General features: G+C 35.1%; 1 protein-coding gene across 1 annotated transcript; it reads left to right on the top strand.

Annotated features, from left to right (window-relative positions):
• Positions 1-312: 312 nt before the first annotated feature.
• LOC126815807 (ribonuclease P protein subunit p29) lies at positions 313-12,277 on the top strand. Its single transcript, XM_050541766.2, has 7 exons — positions 313-399; positions 3,047-3,089; positions 3,811-3,872; positions 4,731-4,957; positions 5,851-5,919; positions 7,775-7,953; positions 8,841-12,277. The coding sequence occupies exons 2-7, from the start codon at positions 3,068-3,070 to the stop codon at positions 8,975-8,977; spliced, it is 696 nt and encodes a 231-aa protein (XP_050397723.1). The 5' UTR covers positions 313-399; positions 3,047-3,067; the 3' UTR covers positions 8,978-12,277.
• Positions 12,278-15,630: the final 3,353 nt, after the last annotated feature.

The raw sequence follows: 15,630 nt of genomic DNA on the forward strand, positions 1-15,630 counted from the left end.
AGAAAATACTACGAAAAATGCATTAAATAATAAAAACACACCATCAACTTGGCCCCCTGTAGTGCGCACAGAATCTCCATCCGGACCTGGCATTATCATGGAATTGTCATGAAACGCTTCAGTCTGATTTCTTCAATTTCTAATAAGCTTTTCTACACTTTTTTTCCAATAAACAACCCCTTGTCATGTGATTTTCTTAGAGCGGAAGTTTACTCCTCTACCGGAAATATCAAAATGACCAATAGGAACTATAAAACATTAGATTTGCTTTACCAGACTTTTGTCTCTTATATCATTTAGTGTTTTTGATTACGACTGGTTAAGCGGGTTAACGAGGAAAATAAAAACACAAACACGTGAAACTTCTAATACATTCTCTTAAGCAGGACACAATTCTATGTAATTATTCTTTATTAATGATTAGAATTGCAAGACAAAGACTGGAGATTCTTTGTCGCTCCTGAATTTTAATTAGTAAATTACATTAAAATTAGATGTTAAATCTCACAGGGTTGAATGACGTTAAAGGACAATATTGGTGTCAGTCATTATAAAATATGTGATAGAACTGGTTAAATACATCCCAAATATAATTTTAATACAGAGATCATTGCTACGGAAGATGTGTAACAAGCACGTGAAGAAACAGGAAGTGATGCCAAACATGACAAACACGAGTTATCCTTCTATATAACTGATTGAATTAACGAGCGATAACAGACATGCGATCGAATTTCATTTCACTGATATTTCAGTTGAAGATGAAAAGTTATTATATGAGACGGTGAGAGGATATCTGACAATTCAAAAATAGAATTGGCTGTCAGTAGATAAAAGATAATGAACAAATTAGAAAAAGTCTGTGCATTACCATGTTTTTATTAAGAACAGAATGAATAAAAAGGGGGGAATGCACAGGATTTTTCTATTTTTCTCGTTTTCCCTTATCTAGTGACAGCCAATTCTATTTTTGAATTGTGAGATACCCTCTCACCGTCCCATATAATAACTTTTCAACTTCAACGGAATTATCAGTGAAATGAAATTCAATCGTTTGTCTGTTATCGCACGTTACTTCAGTCAGTTGTAAAGAATGATAACTTGTGTTTGTCAAGTTTGGCGTCATTTCCCGTTTCTTCACGTGCTTGTTACACATCTCCCGTAGCAATGATCTTTGTGTTAAAATTATATTTGGAATGTATTTAACCAGTTCTATCACATATGTAATAATGACTGACACCAATACATGTATTATAAGGTCCCTTGTTAAACTACCGGTAGTTATACAGGGAGCAGGTCCTTTCATCCTACTTATATCGGGTCCTTTCATCCCACAAATTTAAAAACTGGTATTACATGAATTTTTAATTTTTCATTTATACATTAATACCAATTATGTCAATGCAATTTTATCATGAATAGTGTCCAACTTCTTCCTTTGCATACGCTTTAGCTTATTTTCCAAATCCACACCAATTCTCGACACCATAGCAAAACTTTCAACTTGTAATATAGTTATTTTCATGCATGTTGGTTTCTCAGGATTGCCCGTGATGGAACAGATCAAAGAATAAAATTGCACGTAGCCACTATTTCGACACTGTTACCTTCAGATGTTCAGACTACCTGGCGCCTCAAATAACCCAACGTTAAAAGAAAGCATGCAGTGTCCACCTTGCATTGATTTACGATTTATCACACACAGTTTAGACCAAAATGTATTATAATTCGCATTTTGGTATTCTAAATTGATTCTTATTCGGAATTCATATATTTGTAGTTGTTTAATTCCATTTCTTGTACGGAAATTAAATCAACGATTAGTTTTAAGATTAATTATGGTTTTGAAATAATATCAATCTAATTTGTCTTATTTAAAAGGGGCTCCTGTGCAAATTAGTTGATTATTGGGTAATACGTATAGTCTGGAGGCCCAGCGCGGGGGGGTGTCCATCAAATGGGCACAAAACCAGACCCAACTTTTCTAGAGTAAAATTTTGCGTAGAATATGATGCCGAGTGGTAATCAGTCTGCCGTTGGGGCGTTTTCGAGATATTCGGGGTCAAAGGTCAAATGGGTTCATTTGCACTGAAAGTGAATGCGCGGTCATTCTTGTATCATGAAAATAAGCTGAAAATGATCGAAAGTAATCACACTTTCAATAAAAATGTAAACTTGCTAAATTCACCTTTGTTCTTTGTGACCCCAGAGGTTAAAAGGTCACATTTTCTGTTTTAGCGCTAGGAAGATTTAAAGTAATAAATGTCAGCGTCAAATATAAAAACTAAAGCGAAACCTGTTCTAATTAATAATAGGAACATTTGCTTCTCGACTTCCATTCATAATTTAATCATGAAATGGATGATCGAGATTATGTTTTTTATTGACAGACTTTAGTAATGATGATCGAGGCCATGCCGAAATTTCAATCGCTTAATTCTCGGTTCATAGTGGATCAATTTGACTGAAATTTTCAGCAAATTCCCTTTACATTATCTAGTTTTTAACTATTATAGTGAGAACGCTAAATTTAAATAAACAATGTCACAATATCTAGCACTTCTAGTAGTTGTAGATTGAGACTTCACATTTATATAATCATGTAGCACACCATATTTCCTGTGTGTATTTTCACCAATTACCTTTTTACCAAGGCCTATTATCTTTAAACGACCAGTCAACTATCAACATTACTAACATGTTTTGTTAATTGAATGTTCCTTAATTGTGCCAAATATATTATTGTGGTTAAAAATATTTTATTGCATTTTATGACAAAATCAGACATTCACACTTGCTTGATATAAAGCAGCACAGAAGGAAATATCTACCAATATTTTAAAGATATCTGCGTTTTATTTTGGCTTCAAACGTTATAGAAATTATTTGCATTCTCTTAATTGTTTGCTGTACCTTTTTTTTTATTTTATAATAACTATACATGTAAACTAATTGATAAAGATCCTAACTGTAATATAATTGGTAAAGCTAAATACATGTATAATAATTTCTGAAGACCAATACATATAATAATTTTCATTTCCAGATTGTAATTATCAAGTTTGAAATGGAACTTAAATCAAATAGAGGTAATGTAGTAATATATGTATATAGTCTACATTTAAAAGGAAGCCCAAACTCAATTATAATGTATTTTCCCCTTTAATATGATGTCAAAAAAGATATTGTCTGTGACTGTGTGTAAGCTATGACCGGGTATGAATATTACATACAATTAAAGTGTTTGTCACAATGATATTATAATTTACAACAATATAGTATGAATACTACATACAATTATTAAGGGGGGTTGGATTGGATGGACGAATGGTTAGCACATGCGCGCTGTATCATAAGGTCTGTCATTGAGTCAACTGGCGGGGTTTCGATTCCCCGGTTGTACATGACAAGGAGTAGGGTCGCCTGTCCAACCTTGTGGATTTTCTCCGGGTCCTCCAGTTTCCTCCCACTGCTAAAGATCCCTATGCGCAAGTGAATTATTGAAATAAAATTGAACCATCTGTTAGTCCCGATATGAACTAGTTTATTTCGAGTGGATGTTAAACCCCATTTCTCTCTTCTCTCTCTCTCTCTCTCACAAAAAATTAAAGTCATAGTCACTATGATATTATAATTTACAACTCTATAGTATGAATAAAAGCCACATTGTATTCCCAATATTATTGTTGCTATCTATATTGTTGCATTCAGAATTGCAAGATTAAAATATAACTCTCAAACAAGAGTTACCATACATTCATCCATTTATAAAGTGCTGTATTTTCATTGCATATCATATTAATTTTTCAGAAGCTTTATATTCTGGTTTACCTTCATCATTACAATCTGCTAGTAATAAATTAGGAATAAAGGTATGGCAGTATGGCAAAATTATATAATAAATAATAATCATTTACAGCCTGGACATTCATATAGGCTATCTAATTACCGATTTTCAAGAAAAAAATCAGGCATTTTTAGATAATAGACAGTCCCAAATCATTTATAAATGTGTTGTAGTTCATTTTCTCATCAATCTGATAATATACAGATCTATATTTCGTTTCATTTTTTTATACTTTCGATGGTCTCCGACATTTGATTAACCAATCAGCGTTGATGTTTCTAGTGGGTTACCCACAGTTCCGTGCACCTCACGCCAAAAACTCGCCGTAACAGACTGTTTCATTGGCTAATTCCTCACATCATCCAGAACACAGGTTATATAACAACTCTTCCAGATCCTAGTGTAGTAACGACAAGTAAAACATTATTTTGAACTATAAGAAATGAAACGAAACAGGATCTGTGTTTTAATCAGATTGTTTTCTCATTTAAATTGGCTTAACCTCAGCCAAAAAACACCTTTTGGGATTCCTGTATTCAATAATGAAATCTACTTAATTGTACATTTTCTACTCTTTATAGTATCTTTAATAAATTCAATTAATGAACATTCAGTGAACATCTGGGTTACTTCAGGTATGGTATATGGTGTTAGAAAAAATTGGTGAACAGATTCTGCTGTAATTGCTCCATTTCTGTGCCCATTTGAACTAACAGTACTGACCTTTTACTTGTTCACTTTCTCTCTTACAAGTTTTGAAGTTTTGAACCAAGCCTGAAAAATCTTGGCCAATGACAAGTGTTTTGTCTCTAATATACACATATCCTACAATTATAATAAATATAATAGTCATAGATAGATTCCATAATTTATATATTTCCAGAAAGTCAGAGATGGATTTTTGAAAACATTTCTACAAAAGACTGTTTATACAGATAAGAAGAAGCAACGAAATGTACCATTAGAACATCTCTCAGTTGTATCAGAAGTACTGGAATGCCAGCCTAAAAAAGCAAAACCTGATTTAGGTCCACGAAAGAAAAGGAAAACTTTAACAAACATGGAACGAAAAAAACTTAAAATATTTGATATTAAGAAAGAAGATCAAAAGTAAGACCACAAAGTGACCAGTTTTTAATTCACAACCCTCTTTGAATTATGGGTTTAAGATTTCTCATGTTAGGGTTTGTTTGCTTTAACCCAAGGAAAGCACTTTCACTTGTACAGTTTTTATACCCCCACATTGAAATGTGGTCGTATATTGTTGTCGCCCCCGTCCATCCGGCGTCCACAATTGCTTGTGGACGCTCTATAGGCTAAAGTTAATATCCGATTGACTTTAAGTTTATACACAGTGTTTAAGGTCATGAGACGAAGAAGCCTATTGATTTTCAGCGATTTTCGATAATTACTGCCAGAGTTATGGCCCTTGATCACTTTGAAAAATCTTGTGGACGCTCTAGAGGCTAAAGTTAATATCCGATTTACTTCAGATTGATACACAGTGTTTCCGATAATTACTGACAGAGTTATGGCCCTTGATCATTTTGAAAAATCTTGTGGACGAACAAGTATATTGATTTTCAATGAATCTTTATGACTTGAACAGCTAAATCCATGATGTTAAAAGCTTTGTATACTAAACGTTTTCATGGGGCAGAACTTTATAAAAACCAAACAAATTCTAATGGTTTTCTGATAATTACTTAATGAGTTGTTACTCTTAATCAGATTTTAATGTATTATTAATGTTTCATTACCGAAAAAAGTAGAAATATGCGACAACTCTTGTTGACTGCCCGGACGATATAGGTGCTGTGGGCGTATGTTTCATTGCCTGGCAACCTATCTTTGTGATTATCTTGTATGTGATCAAGGGGGACAATTCACATTGAGATAAGAGCAATTTTATTTATCACCAAGACTGGAAGAGTGAAATATGATTTTGTTGAAGTGTTGTGTCTGTTGTAGTTTAATACAAATATTTTTATTTTCTATACCAGGTATGAGAAGTATTTACCATTACACAATCTATGGAAAGATTATATTAAAGATCTTTTATGTGGACCAAAGTAAATGTTTTTATATATTTGTATTAAAGTCTCTGTGCATCATTTGAATTTTTTGGAAAAAATCAATTTTTCCAATTCTTAATCCCTGCTAGAATGTACTCAATTTAATTATTTAACAATTGATTAAGAAAACAAAAAAAATATCAACGGTAGATGATCTGCCAGTTTTGATTCAGATAAAAAAAAAATGAAATAAAATAAAATGGGGTTTAACGTCCTACTGTTTTGCTCTGAACTGGGCTAAAGAAGACGGGCATACGCTATACAGTGTGCTATGAGGGAAGTATTGCCCGGACAGCGGCACTACAGCCTACTCTTATATCAAACTCCAACTGTCAAGGGATCTTTTACATGCACGCCAATGTGTACACAGGACCTTGGTTTTTCGTCCCATCTGAACGACTAGACAGCTGTCGTTGTCATGCCTTCCATCCAGCATCACTGACAAGTGGGAACCATGCTGGAAATTTTCAATTTGTCATATATTTGTAAATACGGAATGAATTGACTCATCCTTTAAACATACATTATGCAAGAGCTAAATCTGTCTATTGCATGTCTTTCTTTAGGCCCGAAATGTTATCTAAATTATTAATTAGACATTAACCTATCCAGACCATAATCAACTCTAGATGGCATCACTAGCCTGCGATCTTTAGTGGATTATGAGCCGATTTACTGCATAACTTTCCTTCACGATTTAACGATTAAATGGATAATCAAGACTATGCTGTTTATCGTACTGACTTTAGTAATGATGATTGAGGCTAGGCGGAAATTTCAATCGCTTAGTTCTCGGTTCATAGTGGATCAATTTGAATGAAATTTTCAGCAAATTGCCTTTACATTATGTAGTTTTTAACTATTATATTGAGAACTGCCAACTCGTTATCGAATCTCCGATATTGTATCTTTAAGAAATTCAACTTTGACAATATTATAGTTTGCAAGGGATTAACAATCCATCAAATGACAATTAGTGACACTAAAACTTACCATTATGGATTTATATTAACATTGGTGTATTTGTATTTTGTCATCCATGTATGTACATAGTTACATAAAGCAATAGTGATGAAGGCATTCAGTGATAAAAGCCTATCAGCTATCAATGCACCATTGTTGCCAATAATTACATCCAACGATATGTGCTAGCAATATACAAGTATTTGTATTATTTTCCGATGCTTATCAGACTGAAATGTGCGGTATTTAAATGTGTAAACATTGATATATTTCCAATTGGTGCTTATTAATGTCTGTCTGCCTTGTATAAATATTCCAAAAGACATATTTCCTCTACATAACTGAATGTGCAGGTATTGTAGGGTCATATGATCAACATACATGGCTATATATGGAAAACGATTTTAAAATCTGGTTGATATGTCTAAATGATAACAGATTTAAGATACACCAATTCACTACTGGCAGTCAATGTGGCCCCTACCAATCTTATAGTGTAGGGAGCCAAGGTGGCTCAGTGTGGAAGTCACTGGCTCACTAACCAGGAGGTCCCTGATTTGGTTCCTGTGTAGGTTTAGAAAGTTCCTCAGGATATTCCAGTGTAGTTTCTCTGTTTCAGTAATACAGGACAAAGGGCCTAGCAAGGATCAGAGCCTAATTGTTCAGATGGGACAAGAAAACAAAGTCCTGTTCACACGTTAACATGTACCCAAAAGAACCCTTGATAGTTGGAATTTAAGGACAAGTAGCCTTCAACTCCACAGTCCTGACAAACTATCTCTTTTATGCCTGTTTGCATTAGACCAATTGGTGCAGAAAACTCCATCATATGCAAAAACATAAATGAACCAATAAATATGCTTTTCATCCATATACTGTTTATATTTAGAGATAAGTCAGATGGCTGTTTAAATAATGATGCACAAAAATTACTGAAAGCTGATGTGCATGGTGCCATATTAACAGTCAAAAAGTCTAAATGTCCATCATATATACATACTACTGGTATTGTTCTACAAGAAACCAGAAATACATTTAAACTCATCACCAAGGAAAATAAACTCAAATGTAAGTTTCTGTCTTGTTGTAAGTACAGGCAGGTAGTAATTTTTATTAATTTAACAAATTGTTTGATAACCTATTCATGTTCCTGTGTGCATTGGGTTTGAGTTTCCACCCAATAGCAATTAGTTTGCATTGATCAGTTCCTTTTAAATTTTATTGTCCTGCTTCCAAGTAATATCTTATAAGAGGAAATATTCTTCTCTTTTTACAAAATAAAGACTCAAGTTGGTCCTATGAATCCCACAAAACAAATGTTACCTGTAGAGCATGGTACTGTACAAATATTGTGCAATGGTCACGTGGGTAACTCCTTCTTTCATATTATATCATTTTGTCAGGGCACTTACCTCACTACAAGAATACCCAGGGTTCAAATCCTGGTGATTCCACTAGACAATGTAAAGTAGGTCCTGTGTGTACAATGCATGTAGAAGATCCCCATGATATCTGTAATTCAGTGGTTGTCCACCATTGCACATTTAATCAGTTTGTTAGTCTCAAAATAAACATAAAATTTCTTCAGGAGTGGATAAGGCTGGAGGTCGGGTGTTCGATCCCTGCATTGGCAGAGAAAGTTCATCCAGATTTTCCGGCGTGGTTCCCCCTTGTCAGTGATGCAGGATGGAGGGCCTGACAAGGACAGCTGTCTAGTCCTTCGTATGACACGGAAAACCGAGGTCCCGTGTATACATTGGAATGCACGTAAAAGATCCCTTGGCAGTTGGAATTCGATATAAGAGTAGGCGATAGTGCCGCTGTCTGGGCAAAATTTCCCTCATAGCACACTGTATGGCATATGCCCGTCTTCATTAGCCCAGCATAGGAGAGAAACAGTAGGACGTTAAACCCCATTTTATTTCATTTCATTTCTCTGTGATGTTATATTTCAGGCATACCAAAACTTAATAGTATTTTTACTTTAGAAGACAGTGGTATTATATATACTATATATGGTAATCATTTCCGAGTGAAAGCTAGTGAAAGAGCAATTAGAAAGTTTAAAAGTAAAGCAACTGTGGATCTTTAATCTGTATGAAGTTCAATTAAAATAATCGAAATAGTGCACGGTTTATGGTATTGCATTGTTACCCCCATTAAATCAAATTTTAAATCAAAACAAAATAATGATGCCTTCTGGCTTCTACAGAAAATGGTCCCCATTATATAGTTAAAAACAAAATAATGATGCCTTCTGGCTTTTACAGAAAATTGTTCCCATTAAATAGTTTTAGAAATTCAACATAATGCCAAGCAATGAAAATAGGCTCACCAAAAGCACCTTCCTGTATAGACAGAGGGGTGATAACAATATACTTATATTCATATAAGGGGGATTGGGTGACAGAGTGGTCTGACATGTTCACTTTAGATTATAAGATCTGTCATTGAGTCAGTTAGTGTTGATTCAATCACAGACTTGTACCTGACAAAGGAGTAGGTACATCTACCTAACCTTCTAACCTTAATTTCCCCCCACTGCTAAAAAAAAAGCTATCAAATGCTAATTATTGAAACAAAGATCTACCATGTATTTGTCCCTAAATGGCTCAGGTTGTTCTGAGTGGACGTATAACTCATTTTCTCTCTTTCTTTATATACATATATATAGTGGGAATTTCTGTTTTAAGGTTATAAATTGTTTTAAACAGAATTGATTTAATAATTGTTTTATTAAGAATTATTGTATATCATGTGTCCAGACAACATTCCATAACAATTTTTCCAATAACACAAAGCTTACAATAATGGATGGTGATTTAAAATCTACTGTCATGCAAAGCATTTCGAAATGCATTTCATTCAACAATTTTTATTGATAGTTTGAAACATCAGAGTCAAATGTTTTAAAGTTGTCTCTATCAGAATATACCTTACTAAAAATTTAGTGAAAAATTATTTCGGGTGTGTGGTAGGGGCATGATTTGAAAATTTATTCCAGTAAAATTGTGGAAGCAGTTTTCAGTACAAGACATATATACTAATATTTGTGACTGTCGTTTGTTTGTCGGTCTGTCTGTTCAGGGTTGGCGGCTACACTAGGGCTGTCCTGAGGCTGAAAATTGGTGTATAGGGGTATCTCGTAACATAGGACTGGTGGCGATGGACTACCACCCCCCGGGCGAATTTAGGCCCCAGGCGAAGCCAGGAATCCTCCAAGTTATTTATAAAAGACACTGGAAATGAAGAGTTGTCTGAACACTGCAGTATGGTATTGAAAGAACAAATTATCCCATTCCATGTCTTTTTTATACGCCCACATTTTCATGTGGACGTATTATGCCGTCGTCCCTGTCCGTCCGTCCACAATTGTTTGTGGACTCTCTACAGGTCACAATTCTTATCCGATTTCGACGAAACTTGAAATATAGGTTTATCCCCAAAAGATCTCGGCTGCTTTCGATATTGGCATGTATCGGATCGAAACTTCATCGATTATGGCCCCTGTTTGTACGAAAAATCACGTATTTAGCTTGTTCCCAAATAGTGTAAGAATATGGTATATCAAGGTTGTGGACCCTATAGGGGTCACAATTTTTATCCGATTTTGTTGAAACTTGAAATGTAAGTTTATAACCCAAAGATCTCGGTTCTTTTCGATATTCGTGCATATCGGACCGTAACTTCCTGAATTATGGCCCCTGATTGTACGAAAAATCACGTTTTTAGCTTGTGGACCCTATAGAAGTCATAATTTTTATCCGATTTAAAAAAACGTTCTATTATATCACCGTTACACACTAAGGATGACTGAGTTCGAATTTCGTGAAAATCGGCCCAAAATTGACAGACAAAATGGCCGCCATTCGTTCCCAAATAGCGTAAGAATATGGTATATCAAGGTTGTGGACCCTATAGGGGTCACAATTTTTATCCGATTTTGTTGAAACTTGAAATGTAAGTTTATAACCCAAAGATCTCGGTTCCTTTCGATATTCGTGCATATCGGATGTAACTTCCTGACTTATGACCCCTGATTGTACGAAAAATCACGTTTTTAGCTTGTGGACCCTATAGAAGTCATAATTTTTTATCCGATTTAAAAAAACGTATTATTATATCACCGTTACACCCTAAGGACGACTGAGTTTGAATTTCATGAAAATCGGCCCTAAATTGACAGACAAAATGGCCGCCGTTCATTCTCAAATAGCGTAAAAATATGGTATATCAAGGTTGTGGGCCCTATAGAGGTCACAATTTTTATCCGATTTTGTTGAAACTTGAAATATAAGTTTATAACCCAAAGATCTCGGTTCCTTTCAATATTTGCCCATATCGGACCGTAACTTCCTGAATTATGGCCCCTGATTGTACGAAAAATCATGTTTTTAGCTTGTGGACCCATTAGAGGTCATAATTTTTATCCGATTTAAAAAACCGTATTATTATATTACCGTTCCACCCTAAGGACAGTTGAGTTTGAATTTTGTGAAAATTGCCCCAAAATTGACAGACAAAATGGCCGCCGTTCGTTCTCAAATAGCGTAAAAATATGGTATATCAAGGTTGTGGACCCTATAGAGGTCACAATTTTTATCCGATTTTGTTGAAACTTGAAATGTAAGTTTATAACACAAAGATCTCAGTTCCTTTCGATATATGCGCATATCGAATTGTAATTTCCTGAATTATGGCCCTTGATTGTAGGAAAAATCACTTTCTTGTTAGCTTGTTCTCTATCCATCTCTCGAAAATGTTGGCGTATCCTGCCTGGCAGCCGCTGGTTTTAAAAAAAATTAAATTCTTTTCTCAAACAAATGGGGAAGAATGTGTATCATAGGTGACCAGACACAGATGCTAGTTAATATACCATTAGCCAACATTGGATGATAAATACATTGTTGAAGTAGTTCTCCTCTGTTTAACTTCTATTGATTTGTCTGTGGTAATTCTTTTATTTAGGGACCTTGTATTGTTTGTTTCTGTAAACGATTTCCTTGAGGAAGGAAATACATGAGCCAATATATATTTTTATTGGAATATCTGTCTACAATAATAACAGCCTTGTCATGTTTTTAGCTATATTAAAGAATTTGTTTAAACATTATTTATTGCTGAATCGCAGTTATTTTAATAACTATTTCAGGTTTAATATATATGCACCCGTTTTCAAAAAGATTTTTCAGGACAGATTTTTACATTTAAATGAAATCGGAAAACTCGATATCTAAATATTTGTACAAAAATTAAGTATGCAATAAAGTGATCACATCACGAATACTGGAATCAGATGGGTGTCCGCAATAATTACCTATACATATAATGTTATAGTTTTGTACTATTTGAACAACTGTCTATTTGCAACTGAATAAAAGAACATACAATTTGAACTTTTTATACCCTAACATTTTCATGAGGACGTATATTGTCGTCGCTCCTGTCCGTCCGTCCACAATTTGTTTGTGGACACTCTACAGGTCACACATATTATTCGATTTTGACGAAACTTAAAATATAGGTCTATCCCCAAAGATCTCGGTTCCGTTCGATATTGGATCTGTAGCACCACGGGTCTCTCTGTTAGAGTGGAGAGCGGACAACAATAAAAACCGGTCGCCACATCCTACGTATGACCCATGCATCTTTTCTTAATACATATCTTAGTAGCCTTGTGATCGTCTAGTATTTTCACTTGTTTTTGCTCCCCCTTCACGTTGCGTATCCTCAGGAATAACAATGCAAGAGTTCGTTTTTACATTTTATATACCATAGCTGGATACATAGATACAAGCAGAGTAGATTACAATACTAAAGTCGTTCTCTCAAACTCCATCCAGCCACATTGCTGGGGCGAGTCTGTTGATAGAAATTGCTACATCTTTTCCCTTCTGGAATCGAGCTGCTCACAAATTATCTAATTGGTCAAATATGATGTAAATAATTAAAGAGATTGGTCAATTAAGCCAAATGATGCAATCGTAATTTTCCAATCACGTATTAAACATGATATTCTTATTCCCACGGAACCAGCTAATGTTTACCAAATTATAAATCATTTTTTATATACCAGTCTGTCACTCATTCTTGGGTGAATTAGGTACGACTTAGCCAAAGATATTAATTAATATAATGCTACTAGCTAAAAGAGAAAAAATTCTACAAAAGTCTTACATTTCTGACCATAAGGAGACGGACCACCATTAAATTTCACCCACAAATTGTAGTTCGTCTATTTATAGCAATTCACTCCCTGTCTCTTTTCTCTCCTTTTACATGCCTGTTTTTGTTGATTTTTTGGCCTAGAATGGACGAAGAGGGTTTGAATTAACATGTTCTGCCAGGTTTTGGTAATTATTCATGATTTTGAGGCGGAAGGATAACAGAGTTATCAGGTTGGTTACGGTGATATGTACGGCAAAAAAGTTACATGTTTTTAGTATGCTTCTTCAAGTTTGTGTATCTCAAAATTTTGGTGGTCAACCTCATACAAATTTTAGTGCAAAGACATGACCATTTGTTCCTCTGTCTGCAGTGAAAAGCATTCAGCCCAATGAAAATTTGAGGAAAAGTTGTAGGTGGGCGAGAAGCCAGAATTAACATTGAAGTCAGTGGGGAAATTAATGGTGGTTTGCCTCCATAACTTCATGGAATTTGGCCCCTGATTGTAGGGAAAATCACGTTTTTAGCTTGTGGACACTCTAGTGTCTAGAGGTCACGATTTTCACTAATTTTGATGAAACTTAAAATGCATGTTTATGATTCAAAGATCTTGGTTCCTTTCGATATTTGCGCATATGGGATCGTAACTTCCTGAATTAAGGCCCATGATTGTACGAAAAATCTTGTTTTTAGCTTGTGGTCCCTCCAGAGGTCACAATTATTATCAGATTTACAAAAACGTTCGAATATATCACCGCTACACCGTAATGTTGGTGAAAATCGGACGAAAACTGCCAGACAAAATGGCTGCCTCTCGACGCAGATAGTATAAACATCTGGTATATCAAGGCTGTGGACACTCTAGAGGTCACAATTTTGATCCGATTTTAATGAAGATTGAAATGCATGTTCATAACCCAAAGATCTTGGTTCCTGTCGATATTCGCACATATCTGATCGTACCTTCCTGAATTATGGCCCTTGATGTTAAGAAACATGGCTTTTTGTTTAGTTTGTTCTCTATCCATCTCTTGCAAAATGTGGGCGTATCCTGCCTGGCAGCCGCTGGTTAAGTATAGAATGAATAAAAACAAGGGAATGTACGAACTATTTCTATTTTTCGCGTGTTCTCTTACCTAGTGACATTCAATTACTTTTTTGAAATGTCAGATATCCTCTCACAGTCTCACATAACAACTTTTGGTCTTCGAAGAAATTATTAGTGAGCAGAAATTCGCCCGTGTATCTGTTATCACTTCAGTCAGTTATATAGGAGGATAACTCGTGTTTTCCTTTTGCGTTCGTCACTTCCCTTTCTTGAAAGCTCATTACTCATCTATCGTAGCAATGATCTCTGTGATAAAATAATATTTGAAACGTGTTTAACCAGTTCTATCACATATGTGATAATGACTGACACCAATATTTGTCCTTTACGGTGATGAGACAAACAATCGAAACAAATTCTAATGATTTTTGATAATTACTTAATGGGTTGTTACTCATAATCAGGTTTTAGTGTGTTGTAAACATTTTCATTACTGACAAAATAAAAAGTATTCAACAACCCTTGTTGATTGCCCGGAGGACTTAGCTACGCGGGCGTATGTTTCGTTGACTGGCAACCTATCTTTGCGAATTTCCGTCCCGGAGTTATCCCACCTTGTGAACGCGATCGAGGCTATAACTTTTAAAGAGAGAGAGAGAGAGAAATGGGGTTTAACGTCCACTCGACACAAATTAGGTCATTTCGGGACTAACATATGGTTTAATTTTATTTACATAATTCGCTTGCGCGTAGGGCTCTTTAGCAGTGGGAGGAAACCGGAGGACCCGGAGAAAACCCACGAGGTTGGACAGGCGACCCTACTCCTTGTCACGTACAACCGGGGATTCGAAACCACGCCAGTCGACTCAATGACAGACTTTATGATACAGCGCGCGCACGCTAACCATTCAGCCATCCAACCCCCCTATAACTTTTAAAGGGTTTAGTTCAAATTTGGTGGGAAGCATTGGGATCATGAGAGGATGAACCATATCGATATTAAGTGTTTTGCGACTACAGTTGGGGATTCATCAAATTTGCTCAACGTTCAAGTTTTCCTTTAGCTCCAGTTGGCACAAAGCTGTTGTGTAGCCCTATTTCCAGGCTTTGCATGACTATATTATCTCTCTATACTGTTAGGCCACTGTTACACAAACCAGTAGATAATTTTAACAATTCTTTTCTAAAAATATAAGAATAATACATAGCACAAAAAAAACCCAAACAAACACAATTATCACAAAAATCCATTTAACTAACATGGAAAGAGAAATGTAATTGTCGATAAAACAAACCATTTACAAGAGATTGACGATTTTTATAAGTGCTTCTATTCATGCAAATGGCTATGTTTGGACTTGATGATAATCACCTTGATATATCGAGCACATTATAAAATGGCTATTTTCTATAAACGCATAGTTAGCACGATATACAGTTGTAGTTGAAGCTTGCTGCTGTCAAAAGACTTCGTTAAAAAAAATGTTGAGAAATACACATTATATTGTGGACCATTAATCATAGAGATCGCA

This window comes from Patella vulgata, chromosome 3 (assembly GCF_932274485.2).
Source record: "Patella vulgata chromosome 3, xgPatVulg1.2, whole genome shotgun sequence".
Lineage (NCBI taxonomy): Eukaryota > Metazoa > Mollusca > Gastropoda > Patellidae > Patella > Patella vulgata.

What these genes read in the sequence shown, in the direction of transcription:
- LOC126815807 (XM_050541766.2), top strand. Translation starts at nt 3,068, where the DNA reads ATGGAACTTAAATCAAATAGAG. An exon ending in GTAATAAATTAGGAATAAAG is followed by an intron (nt 3,873 to 4,730) that starts GTATGGCAGTAT and finishes ATATATTTCCAG; the next exon opens with AAAGTCAGAGATGGATTTTT. An exon ending in CAAGGAAAATAAACTCAAAT is followed by an intron (nt 7,954 to 8,840) that starts GTAAGTTTCTGT and finishes GTTATATTTCAG; the next exon opens with GCATACCAAAACTTAATAGT.